The sequence below is a fragment of the Frankliniella occidentalis genome, unplaced genomic scaffold (genome assembly GCF_000697945.3).
Source record: "Frankliniella occidentalis isolate FOCC.00 unplaced genomic scaffold, Focc_3.1 Scaffold76, whole genome shotgun sequence".
In the NCBI taxonomy this organism is placed as follows: domain Eukaryota; kingdom Metazoa; phylum Arthropoda; class Insecta; order Thysanoptera; family Thripidae; genus Frankliniella; species Frankliniella occidentalis.
Window position 1 is genome coordinate 399644 of NW_026267206.1, and position 13485 is coordinate 413128.

The 13485-nt window shown below is 60.8% G+C and overlaps 1 protein-coding gene across 1 annotated transcript in view; it reads right to left on the reverse strand.

The window, feature by feature from the left end:
• The window catches only part of LOC113204179 (uncharacterized), a 194435-nt gene that overhangs the window by 56982 nt on the left and 123968 nt on the right, over nucleotides 1-13485 (reverse strand). The window contains 19 exon segments of the mRNA XM_052268795.1: nucleotides 39-350; nucleotides 1160-1492; nucleotides 1709-2365; nucleotides 2734-3057; nucleotides 3428-3751; nucleotides 3854-4168; nucleotides 4269-4589; nucleotides 4704-5033; nucleotides 5268-5591; nucleotides 5741-6058; nucleotides 6148-7761; nucleotides 7848-8177; nucleotides 8302-9450; nucleotides 9528-9647; nucleotides 9733-9903; nucleotides 10021-10224; nucleotides 10318-10500; nucleotides 11532-11753; nucleotides 12050-12559. Coding sequence (XP_052124755.1) covers nucleotides 39-350; nucleotides 1160-1492; nucleotides 1709-2365; nucleotides 2734-3057; nucleotides 3428-3751; nucleotides 3854-4168; nucleotides 4269-4589; nucleotides 4704-5033; nucleotides 5268-5591; nucleotides 5741-6058; nucleotides 6148-7761; nucleotides 7848-8177; nucleotides 8302-9450; nucleotides 9528-9647; nucleotides 9733-9903; nucleotides 10021-10224; nucleotides 10318-10500; nucleotides 11532-11753; nucleotides 12050-12559 — 8061 coding nt within the window.

Sequence of the window (13485 nt, forward strand, 5' to 3'; positions counted from 1 at the left end):
GGTCGGGGCGGTAAGCTTACTGGGCGGGGGCGGGGGCAGGTGGCAGGCCTGCAGCGGGTTGCCGCTGTAGCCGGGGAGGCAGGTGCACGTGGGCGCGTGGTTCGCGACGCGGCACTCGGCGTTGAGGCCGCACGTCCCCGGGCACGGGTCCACGCACTTGTTGTTGACGCAGGCGCGGTCGCGCGCACAGTCCGTGTTGAGCACGCACTCGGGCCGGCAGCCCGTGTACGGGTCGCCCGTGTACTCGGGCAGGCACGCGCACGAGCCCGCGCCGTTGCGCTCGCGACAGACCGCGTTGGCGCCGCACGGCGACGGGTTGCACGGCTGGCGTTCCTCCTTCCTAGGCGGCGCTGCAAGGGACCAGCGGCCAAAGGTTTAGCAGCTGCGGTCACAGCTTTGATCAGCAGTAGAGATGCAAATTATTGCGAAATAATTGGACTCTTGTTTTAAAGTTGCATGATAATTTTTTTAAAAAAATATGATGGCAGCAAAATTGTTTAATTTTTATTTGCATCTCTACGTGTGGGATCGGATTTTGAACACCAAACACCGGGTTGCGACGACGTCAAGCATTTAACAAAATGAAAGCTGTGCTCAGTGACCGAAAACCAAAACCATGAACCTCGTATATGGGTGAGCCTGCGAAATGCACTTGCTGCAAAACGAAAAGTGAAATGCACCAGCACCAAAATAACAGCTGTAATGTGAGGATGTGAGCGACCAACTACCCGACGATATCAAAATGTAGTCAGTTAATATAACCAAAACCATTTTCAACAAACTGCAAAACATCAACACTGATTAGACACCTTTCCTGTAAAAGTTGGTGAAATGGGTAAACAACACATGGTGAGAAAATTAATAAAATGTCGTTATCAGCACAAACACCAAATAAGTGCAGGTGACGAATGATTATAACCAAATTATTGCCCAATCATGTTGTACCTGCAAAGTTAAATGGTTTCATGTCTTCACAGGGGGTGAGTTTGTGGGGAGCGAATGGTGGGGTTACGGTTTACGCGACTATCACCGAATCTCCGTTTTAGTCCTAATACCAGAGTGATGTTCGCACACACTCCCGAATTACGGCGCGCAAGAGTTAATTCTTTTTAGCCGGTGCCCGCGTTAGCGTAGAGTAAGTGTCTCAGCTCGAACGTACGTAGTGCGAGCGGTATCGGGTGGCAGCCCGAGAACGGGTCGCCCGTGTAGCCGGAGCGGCAGTAGCACTGCGGCGCGTGGCTGACCACCCTGCAGTCGGCGTGCGGGCCGCACGAGCCGGGGCACGGGTCGCGGCAGCGCTCGTTCACGCACGCCCTGTTGCCGGGGCACTCGGGGTGGATGGTGCACTCGGGCCGGCAGCTCGGCGGCCGCCCGACGTAGTTGGGCAGGCACGAGCACACGGGCGTGGGGCCCTGCGCGCGGCAGTGCGAGTTGGGCCCGCACGGCGACGGCACGCACGGGTTCCTACTCTCCTGCACGGCGATGACGGGCGCTAGGGGAGTGAGGGAGGAGGCCGGTCAGAAACATCAGGAAAAACATGGGAGGCCGAGTTAAACGCACGCGCATCACCCGCCTTTTGAACAAGAATGAGACTAGTAATTTTTTATTTTGAAGGTGTTATTCATTCTGTAAATTAACTGGTCGAATTTTTTTTCAGACAAGACGGACTTTGAAAGGCGGGCGTCGACGTTGCAGATAGGGGTCTTACTGGGTTCTTTTAGACAGCGCACGAATGGGTCGCCAACGTAGCCGGGCTCGCAGCTGCAGATGGGGTTGTGGTTGACGACGCGGCAGCGTGCGTGCGTGCCGCACGTGCCCGGGCACGGGTCCGTGCAGCGCTGCGAGACGCACGCCTGGTACTGCGGGCACTCGGCCGACACGACGCACTCGGGTCGGCACATGGGCGGCGCGCCGACGTAGCCGAGCTGGCACGAGCAGACGGCCAGCCCGTCGCGCCGGCGGCACTCGCTGTACGGGCCGCAGGGCGACGGCGCGCACGGGTCCACCGGCTCCTCCGCGAGCGGGGGAGGCGGCGGCGGCGGCACCGGCCGGCAGCCCGACAGCGGGTCGCCCGTGTAGCCCTCCAGGCACGTGCACACGGGCGTGTGGTGCGCCACGTGACACTCGGCGTTGCGGCCGCACGTCCCCGGGCACGGGTTCACGCACTTGTTGTTGACGCACGCCCGGTCGCGCGCGCACTCGGCGTTCTGCACGCACTCGGGCCGGCAGCCCGTGTACGGGTCGCCGTGGTAGCCCGCCATGCACGTGCACGACCCGGCGCCGTGGCGCTCGCGGCAGTGCGCGTTCGAGCCGCACGGCGTCGGGTTGCAGGGGTCGCGCGGGGCCTCGGGGACGATGGGGGCGGCTGGGGGAGAGAAAACAAGGCGGCAAGGGTTCAAACAACATGCACAATCACTTCGGCTGTGAGGACCAAAAAACAACATGGTGGTATAGGTTCAAACAACATGCACAATCAAATCTGCTGTGGAAGGCAAAAAACAACAACAACAATCACGATAAGAAAAAGTGCAATGGCATTGCAATAAGATGCGGTGAACGCATAACAACATTCAACAACATTAAGTGCAAAACGTAAAAGTGCAACGGCTTCAGAATCAACAACCAGACCAACAACGACAACAAGCAGCATACCAGAACTACCGACAAATCCATCACAAAGCGACCAACAACGACTACGGCATCGACAACAAGAGGCATCGTCGGCGGCCTTACTTGGCGGCACCGGGACGCAGCCCGAGAAAGGGTCGCCGGTGAGGCCGGGCAGGCAGGCGCACTGCGGCTTATGCTGCGCCACGGTGCAGGCGGCGCCGCGGCCGCACGAGCCCGGGCAAGGGTCGGCGCACCGCGTCGCCTGACAGGCCCGGGCCGGCGGGCAGTCCGAGTCCAGGACGCACTCGGGCCGGCAGGTGGGCGCGCGGCCCACGTAGCCCGGGAGGCACGAGCAGGCCGGCTGGCTGCCCAGCGCCTTGCACACCGAGAACGGCCCGCAAGGGTTGGGCGAGCAGGGGTCTGCGCTCGGGGACGGGTCCGGGCACACTGGGGTGGATGTTGGGTGACGGGCAGGGACGAAAAGACGATGAGAAGACGAGTTAGTGTGAGAGCAGCATGTACAAGGAACGACCAAGGATACGGCCCACCCGTAAGGGATCATCCAGAAAGAACATCCGTCATTCGCCGTTTCGAAATAGCCACGTTCAGCCTCTGCAAGTTCTCATAGCGCCAAGTAGGTAGGCAACATCTTGCTTGCAGTGCTTGCGTGTACGGCGGGGTGGCCTACCCAGAAGTCTCGCAGGCGCCAAGCTCCCGTAATTTTCCAATGAATATGCGTAGAAACGGACGTTCTTTCTGGACGAACCCTAATGGCTGTCGACAGAGTTGGTAAAGCAGAAGGGAAGCGCTTGCTTACAGTCGGGCATGAGACAGCGGGTGAAGGGGTCGCCGGTGAAGCCAGGCGCGCAGGTGCACACGGGCTGGTGGTTGAGCGGGCGGCAGCGCGCGTTGGCGCCGCACACGCCGGGGCACGGGTCGACGCAGCGCTGGCCCGAGCACGCGCGGTCCTGCGGGCACTCGGCCGACACCACGCACTCGGGCCGGCACTGCGGCGGCGCGCCCACGAAGGCCGGCGCGCACGAGCAGGCCGCGTGCCCGTCCACCGCGCGGCACACGCTGAAGGGCCCGCACGGCGACGGGCGGCACGGGTCGGTCTTGTTGGCGGGGGCGGTCGTGCTGGCTGCACGGGGAGGGGCAGCGGGGGCGACAGAGACAGAGAAGAGTTTTAAAACACAAAGCACCGGGTGGGTGAGAGAGAAGGAAGAGAGGTTAGAGCCCTTACGCAGGGGCGTGCACCGCTGCAGGGCGTTGCCCGTCGTGCCAGCGGGGCAGGCACACGAGGGCGTGTGGTTGATGACGGCGCAGGTGGCGTTGACGCCGCACGTCCCCGGACACGGGTCCACGCAGCGGCTGTTGATGCAGGCGAGCGCGCGCGCGCAGTCCGTGGAGAGGACGCACTCGGGCCGGCAGCCGACGTACGGGTCGCCGCGGTAGTCCCGGATGCAGGCGCACGAACCGGCGCCGCCCCGGGCCGTGCACACGGCGTTCGCGCCGCACGGCGACGGCGAGCACGGCGTCGGCGGCGCGGGTGGGGGCGCTGGGCGGCGAGGAGAGTTAGAGAGGAGGTGAAGAAGTTGTTATGGAACAGAGAGTAGTAGAGTTAGCAAGCCGTGGAGGGGGCCGAGGCGCGTCCTTACGGGGAGGCAAAGGGGTGCAGCCGGAGAAGGCGTTGCCGGTGAAGCCAGGTTTGCAGGTGCAGACGGGGCCGTGGTTCACCACGCGGCAGTCGGCCTGCGGGCCGCAGGACCCGGGGCAGGGGTCGGTGCAGCGCAGGCCCTGGCAGGCGCGGTTGCGCGGGCACTCCGCGGAGAGCAGGCACTCGGGGCGGCAGGCGGGCGGCCGGCCCAGGTAGCCGTCCAGGCACGAGCAGGCCGCGCGCCCGCCCACCACCTTGCAGGCCGCGTTGGCGCCGCACGGGCTGGGCGTGCACGGGTCTCGCGGGGGCACGTCAGGGCAGGCTGGGGTGAGGCGCGCACAGGAAAGAGAAGTACACACCACAGCCAGGGAGTGTTAGAGAGAGCAGCAGTTACAGGTGGGAAAAATGAAAGAAAGTCAGAGGAAGGGAGCCTTACTCTCGGGCTCGATGCACCTCGTGAAGGGGTCGCCCGTGAAGCCCGGGCGGCACGAGCACATGGGCCGGTGGTTGACGACGAGGCAGAGCGCGTTGGCGCCGCACGAGCCCGGGCAGGGGTCGGCGCACGTCTCGTTGATGCACGCGCGCACGCGCGGGCAGTCCGTGCTGACGAGGCACTGCGGCCGGCACGCCGGCGGGCTGCCCACGGACCCCGGCTGGCACGAGCACACCGCCACGCCCGCCAGCTCGCGGCACAGGCCGCGGGGCCCGCAGGGCGGCGGCGTGGCGGAGCACGGGGGCGGCGCGGGGGCCGGGGGCGCGGCCGGCGCTGGCGTGTCAGCGAGGGAGAGAGGAAGAGATATGCGGCATGCAGTTAGGGTGACAAAGAGGGCGATAAGTAAGTAGTGACAGTATGTCAAAGAGGCCGACACGCGTCGGGGCTGGTCCGGCAAATATTAGTTTTTGGGGGCGGTAATTAAGATGGAAATGTTTCGCTCAATTGGCTGCACGGAACCAGCCCTGACGTGGGGACCTAGGTGAGCGATGAAGAGTGTTAGCTTACGGGGCGGGATGGGGACGCATGCGATCTGGGCATCGCCCGTTGCGCCGTCGGGACACGAGCACACGGGGCTGTGGTTGATGACGAGGCACTGCGCGCGCAGGCCGCACGCGTTGACGCACGCGTCGCCGCAGCGGTGGTTGAGGCAGGCGCGGTCGCGCGGGCAGTCCTGGTTGAGCACGCACTCGGGCCGGCAGCCCACGTAGGGGTCGCCGAAGTACTCGGGCAGGCAGGCGCACGCGCCCGCGCCGTTGAGTGCGCGGCAGACAGCGTTGGCGCCGCACGGGTTGGGGCTGCACGGCTGTGCCGGCGCCGCCGTGGGCCTGGCTACAAGTGGCGTCAAGAACGAAAAGTTGTACAACGAGGACGAGTGACGGCTGCGGCTCTCCGATCAGCGAGTAACCTTGGCGCGGGGGGAAGGCATGATACACAAGCAGCGGCACCTGTCAGTGGGAGGCGAGCGTCGGCGGTCCTACCTTGCACGGGGTTGCAGCCAGAGAACGGGTCGCCCTCGAAGCCCTGCAGGCACGAGCACACGGGCTGGTGGTTGCGCACCGTGCACTGCGCGTTGAAGCCGCATGAGCCGGCGCACGGGTCCGTGCACTTGTTGCGCACGCACGCCAGGTGCGTCGGGCAGTCCTGGTGGATGAGGCACTCGGGTCGGCAGTTGGGCGGCGCGCCGAGCATGCCGGGCGTGCACGAGCACACCGGCCGCCCGTCGATCACCCGGCACTCGGAGTTGGCTCCGCACGGCGAGGGCACGCACGGGTTGAGCGGCGCGACCGGCTGCGGAGCTGCAGGACAAAAGCACAGGGTATTGAGTCAGACCCCAGTCCAAGCCCGACGAGCAGAGTGTACATCAAAAGAGGTTCGGAATACTTACGTTCAGACACGCATCTGACGAACGGGTCTCCGGTGAACCTAGGCGGGCAGCTGCAGATGGGGTTGTGGTTCACCACCTGGCAGCGCGCGTTGACGCCGCAGGTGCCGGGGCAGGGGTCGGCGCACTTCTGGTTGATGCACGCCTGGCTCTGCGGGCACTCTGCCGAGACCACGCACTCGGGTCGGCATGACGGCGGCGCGCCGATGTAGCCCGGCACGCACGAGCACACGGCGTGGCCGCTGGTCACGCGGCACACGCTGTTGGGCCCGCACGGCGACGGCTCGCAAGGGTTCTGCGGCGGCAGGACGGCCACCGGCTCCAGGCGACAGGATTGGAAGGGGTCGCCGCGGAAGCCCGGCAGGCACTGGCACACCGGCACGTGGTTGACGACGCCGCACTCGGCGTTGGTACCGCACACGCCAGGGCACGGGTCCCTGCAGTGCTGGGCGAGGCAAGCCAGGTGGGACGCGCAGTCCGCGTTGATGGTGCACTCGGGTCGGCACCCACCGGCGTACGGGTTGCCCATGTACGGCGGGATGCACGAGCAGCGAGCCACGCCGTCGCGAGCGTCGCAGACCGTGTTCTCGCCGCAGGGTGACGGCACGCAGGGGTTGACGGGTGACGGAGCGGGCGGCAGGTACTGAATGGATGTCTTGACGCAGCCGATGAAAGCGTCGCCCTCATAGCCGGACAGGCAGCTGCAGAACGGCGTGTGATTGACCACGTCGCACTTGGAGTTGGCGCCACAGGCGCCCACGCACGGGTCCACGCACTTCTCGTTGACGCAGGCGCGGTCGCGGGGGCACTCCTGGCTGATGACGCACTCGGGCCTGCAGTAGGGCGGGCTGCCGATGTAGTTGGCCTTGCACGAGCACACGGGGTGCCCCTGCTTCACCTGGCAGATCGAGTTGGGACCGCAGGGCGACGGATCGCACGGGTTCGTCGGCGTCTTGGGCTCCTCGGCGACGATCGGCGTGTAGCAGCTGGCGAACGGATCGCCTAGCTGGCCCGGCGGGCAGCTGCAGATGGGGTTGTGGTTGATGACGGCGCAGCGAGCGCCCAGGCCGCAGGTGCCCGGGCACGGGTCGACGCAGCGCCAGTTGACGCAGGCCTGGGTCTGCGGGCACTCGGCCGACACGACGCACTCGGGGCGGCACGAGGGTGGCGCGCCCTTGTAGTTCGGGAGGCACGAACACGTCGCGTAGCCCTGCTGGGACACGAGGCACCTGCTGTTGGGCCCGCACGGCGACGGGTCGCAGGGGTTGGCCGGCTGGTTGGCGATGGGCGGTGGTTGCGGAGTTGGTCGGAACGGGTAGCAGTTCGTGAACGGGTCGCCGGTGCTGCCCTCCGGGCAGTAGCAAACGGGCACGTGGTTGACGACGCTGCAGTGGGCCGTCACGCCACAGGCCCCGGCGCACGGGTCCTCGCACTTGTTGTTGACGCACGCCTGGTTCATGGGGCAGTCCGTGTTGAGCACGCACTCCGGGTGGCAGCCCAGGTACGCGTTGCCGAAGAAGCCCGGCAGGCACTCGCAGGTCGTGGCGCCGTGACGATCGCGGCAGCGCGCGTTGGCACCGCACTGCACTTGCTCGCAAGGCTCCACGGCTTCCACAGCTGAAGAGAAAAATAATGCATTAGCTTGGGAACAAAGGTAAGTTCAAAGGAAATAAATTCCTGGTCGAAGTTGAAAGTACACTTACGTATCTTAGGCGCGGAGCAGTGCTCGAACGGGTTGCCAACGAGCCCAGGAGGGCACTGGCACACCGGCCGGTGTTGTACGACGTTGCAGGTCGCGGACACGCCGCACGAGCCCGGGCACGGGTCGAGACAGCGCTGTCCGAGGCAGGCCAGGTTGAAGGGGCAGTCCGAGTTGGCGAGGCACTCCGGCCGACACTCTGGTCTGAAGTGCGCGTCGGGGCCGCCACACGGGTCGCACATGGCCACGAAGCCGTACACTTGGCACTGCACGTTCGGTCCGCATGGTGACGGCGAGCACGGTCGGGTGATGTTCTGCTCAGGTCCAATATGAGCTGCAAAACAAAACGAGAACATTGTTGTTACAGAACAGCCGATAATTAACGGGCTTTAAGGGATAATGTCAAGTTGAAATAAAAATAAGAGCCACATATTATGGGCAAAGCAGTTTACACTCACGTCTTGGGTAGCACTGCACAAAGGCGTCGCCCTCGTGATCGTCGGGGCACGCGCAGGTGGCGGTGTGGTCGATGCACTTGCACACCGCGCCCACGCCGCACACGCTGCCGAGCTTGCAAGGGTCCACGCAGCGGTACGCCTGGCAGGCCTGGTTGGACGCGCAGTCCGAGTTGATGACGCACTCGGGGCGACAGCCGACCTGCGGGTCACCGAAGTAGTCGTCCATGCAGGAGCAGACGGCTCGCCCGCTCAGCACCAGGCAGTGAGTGTTGGGCCCGCAGGGGCTGGGGTTGCAAGGGTCGTGCGGCGGCAGCTCTTGCGGCAGCGGGTGGCACCGCACCAGCGGGTTGCCCGTCAGTCCGTGGTCGCACGTGCACACCGGGTGGTGCTTCTCGACGCGGCAGTGCGCCGCCACGCCGCACGAGCCGGGGCAGGGGTCGCGGCAGCGGTAGCCCATGCACGCCAGGTGCGCGGGGCACTCGTCATCCACGCGACACTCGGGCCCGCGGCAGCCCGCGGCGCTGGTGGGGTCGCCGGCCAGCCCCTCGGGGCACTGGCACATGGGCTGGCCCACGGGGCTGACCGAACACTCCGCCAGCGGACCGCACGGGTTGGGCACGCACGGGCTGGCGGGCGGAGGGCTGCAGCCGCTGTACGGGTCGCCAACGAAGCCATAGCGGCAGTAGCACTGTTCTTGGTTGTCAGAGACGTAGCAGTCGGCGTTTTGGCCGCACGGCCCGGGCTGGCACAGCACGCGAACCACGGGCTCCGTGCACGCCTTGTACGGGTTGCCGACCGTCGGCTCCGGGCAGAAGCAGCACGGCTTGCGGTTCGCGTCGCACAGCGCGCCGGGGCCGCACGGGTTCGGGTCGCAGGGGTTGCGCTTCTCGACGCAGCCGCGGATCGTGTTGGGCGACTCGAGGAAGCCCGGCAGGCAGGTGCACTTGGCGAAGCCGTTGGACAGGACGGTGCACTGGGTGTTGGGCCCGCAGGGGCTCGGGTCGCATGGGTGGTGGGGCAGTGCGCACGGCTTTTCTGGCGGCTCGCCCTCAAACTCGGGCAGGCAGAAGCAGTGAGGCACGCCCGCGATCACGCGACAGCCCGAGTTAGGTCCGCACGGGTTGGGAGTGCACTCGTCGCCTTCGGGAACTAAAAGGCAACACAACAATTAGATTAGATGACCGTCGGCAACCGACCGACAGCAAGATTTAAGTGCAAATACTCACCGCAGTTCCTAAACGGATTTCCAGTCATTCCCTTCGGACAGAAGCACACGGCGTTTCCGTGGTCGACTTCGCAGAGTGCGTAAACGCCGCAAGGGTTGGGATCGCAAGGGTTTGTGGGAGCTGCAAAAAACAATGCACAATTTGCAGTCCGACTTCCGATGTGAGATCAAAGTAGTACAAAAAATTATTTGTCATGTGAACGTACGGGTGCAGCCGTGGATGGGGTCTCCGCCGTAGCCGGGCGGGCAGCGACATGACGCCTTGTGGTAGAGTACCTCGCAGGTGGCGTACGCGCCACACTTGCATGGGTTGCCACACTTGCCGTTGATGCAGGCCTCGCTCCCCGCACACTCCTCGTCAGACCGACAACCGGTGACTAATGGACAAAACGTATGGCGAAACATTAGTGAGTGAAGATCTCTAGGCAAGTTACTCGACAAGGAAAAATTTATTTCGACCATGCTTAGGAGTGCAGAAAAGCGACAAATCTCACCTTGTCCACACTCAACGTATGGGTTGCCGAAGTAACCTGGCAGGCAGCGGCACTGAACCTGGTGGTTGTCGGGCCAGCACTCGGCGAACTCTCCGCACGAGTCTTCGGAGCATGGGTTGATGCAGAGCCGGTTGAGTCGGTCGCACGCCTTGTCGGGCGGGCAGTCCTCGTTGTATTGGCACACGGGCTGAATGTTGGAGCGAACTGTGGCCAAATGAAGAGAAGAGAAATAGAATGATTTAACAGTAAAATCATAAAAGGAAAAACGTCCAAAAATATAACATGCAATAAACGTACCCGGCAGACAGCCGACAAAACCGTTTCCTTGGAATCCGTCGGCACAGCTGCAGTCGGTGCCGTGGTTGGAATTGACACAGACGGCGTTGAGCGCACAAGGGTTGTGGACCTCACAGGGTGGCTGGCAGTTGCCTCCGATGCAAGCCTCGGTGACGGGACAGTCGTCGTTGCTATAGCAACTCGCTAGAAAGCCACACCATTCCCGGAGAAGAGTGAGACAGGTATGTACACACAGTTGACAGGACAAGATAAAATAAACCAAAGCCCAGCCTGGACGATAGGCCAAGAATAGGTAAAAATATATACACGCCGAACACGCTCTCTCTCTCGCTTTTGCGCACCAGAGGGGCACACTGTTTTAAGAAGAGGCCACACCTACACAATAAAAAGAACCAAAATAGGGAATTTTAAGAAATATTACAAATTCCGTAAATATTTTGAAGTATTCAAACATTAAAAGTTTAAAAGATGTAGTATTCAGCTTGGCCTTTTCTTCTGTAGCGACGAGGAGCAAGTTATGCGGCGGAAAAAGAACAGTGAAATGAAATTTTGCGTGCGCAGGGGGCAAGCACTGATAGAAGTGCGACTCTGCGTCGCACCAAGGTGTGTGCTAACAAAGAAAACGGGTGCGAGACGTTTCTAAATCATAGAGCTGAAATTAAAGAATTTAATTATTGCAAACAGGGACATGGTTAACATTAATTTAGTTTTGCATTACTCGTAAGTTTGTTAGCCAGGCTTGTCGTTTAAAACCACAGCGTTTTAAAGTTAATGTTATCAGTTTTATTCATTAACGAGGGTGGGCAAGAGCCTGCAGCGTAGGCCATCCCGCACTCCCCAGATGTCGGGCGCGGTGGCCTACCCTGAGGTTCACAGGCGCTCAGTCGTTATATGCAGCCTGGTTATTCGATTATGCATTTCTTTACATCCCCCCGGTCCCCCCCGGTTAATCTGTTAGCACGGTTTTCTTTTACCACTTTTAGACTTGCTCTTTCGAAGGAGAGTGCCATCGTCGACGGCTTGTGAAATAAACCAAATATGGTACAAGAGATGAAGAGAGTAGGGAAGGAGCGGGTGCCCGCGCCGTGCGCCTCGGCCACCCCCGTCGAAAGAGCACGTCTCCGTCGACAGCGACACCACCTGAAAGAGAGGCTCGCGCCGGGCCGGGGGGCCACGGCTGCTCCCCGACCACCCGGTTAGCGTGTTAGTCTTACATGGTTCAGTGGGGAAGCAGTTAAGCGCAGGGTTGCCGTGGTGGCCCGGCGGGCAGGTGCAGATGGGCCGGTGCGCCTTTACGCGACACTTGGCCGTGGCCGCACACGCCATTGCGAACTCGCAGGGGTCCTGGCACTCCGCCATGAAGCAAGCCTCCGTGTGCAGACAGTCCGCGTCTGACTCGCAGGGTCGGGGTGACTTGAGCGATCCGCCGGGGTGAGCTGTGGAACACGCAGGATTAGCACCAACACCAAGGCCGCAGGACCTGCTGCTATTTACAAATGTCATGTGGCGTCTGAGTGTTCTAAGGTGATAGGTCCACGAAATAACCCTGCGATCTCGACTACGTTGGTGCAAAACCGATTCAAAGTCTTACATTTGCAACGATTTAGTTTGTACTACTCTATCGTATGTGCCCTGCACTACTAAAAATGGCAATTTAACAAAATAATACGTGTGGAGGAAAATCTAAGATATTAAGCTACTGTGCTGATCTGTCTGCTGCAGGATGTAGTACCTCGGCGGCAGTCGTCTGACAGATCCGGACACGTGCAGTGTGTGGTGTGGTTGCGCACGGCACACACGGCCAGCGGGTGGACGCAGCTGTCGGCGCGGCACGGGTCGCCGCAACGCCCCGTCAGGCACGCCTCGGCGTCCTCGCAGTCACCGTCGACTAGGCAGCGGCGCTCCTCGCCCTTCTTGGACTGTTTGGTCGGGCCGGCGGGCGGAGCGCTGGCCACGTCTGTCGCCGCGGTGCTGGTCGATGTGACTGTGTCGTCGTAAGCCACCGTAACAGTGGTGGTCGTTTCGTTCGCGTCGTACGTCGTGAAGCCCGTGACAAAGGTCGTGGCGGTTGGCGGGAATGTGGTGTTGCGTTCTGTTGGGGGAGGTATCGTCTCGCCCGGCAACGTGAAGACATCGGGCATCGTGGTTGGAAAAGCCCACGGTGTGAGCGTGGTAGTGTCCTGTGTACTGAACTCGGTGGTCGCGTCTACCGTGACGGGAGGTGTGCTCGTGATACCGATTTCTGTGGCCAGCGTAAAAGTTGTGGGAGGGAAAAACAGAACGAGTGCCGGTTAGTGCAGTACACTACAGGCCGAGTATGTACACGGCATTATATACAGGTAAGCAATATTTAAATTTTGTACAGAGACTCTTAGGCCTTTTGTGATCAAAAAAAGTAAATATGGCGTATAAAACAAATAATAGGTTGTCACAATCAACACACACCCAACATTCACATAACATATTTGCATTTCAGGTTATATGTTGCTGTTTTTTTAAGGTATTAACCAAGCCACCACCATGCAAGGAACATGCAGAAAACAGAATATCATAAAGACAAACAAAGAAACAAGAAATAACGAGATGTGTTGCCATTTCGAAAAAAAGTCATTCGGCATTCATAGGCTCAGAATAATTCGTAAAACCAGAAAGTAAAAAAACAAGATGCATAAAATGCTTAGGATTTGAATAGGACGAGAAGAAAATATTTCAACAAGATGCACTTTAACTCATGCCTCACAAAGCACTCGCATACAGTAGAGATTCTCAAAAAAAAATAAAAGGAGAGGAAGAGGTTAGGGAAGGGGGGAAGAGTCATCAGGATTATGTATATGTCTTAAAATAAAACGGTAGGGAGAGATTTCGCTTGAGCAAGAGACGTGCTTTTAACGTCGGTCGAGTTGTATAGAGTAAAGTAAGGACAGTGGAGAGTTTTCATTCGCCAGGGAAAGAAGGAATAAAGGGCCATTCGCGGTCATCCACAAGCCCAGCAGCGACATAACTGCGCTCTGGTAGGGGAGACAAGAAGCATACCGGCAATATGGGCAAGCGCTTATTTATCGGTCAGCCATATCATCTTTGCCATTCGCGACAGATAAGGACAGTAAAGGACAGTGAAGAGTCCTGTAAGAACACAGGACACATGGACTATACCTGTGATGTTAGGTG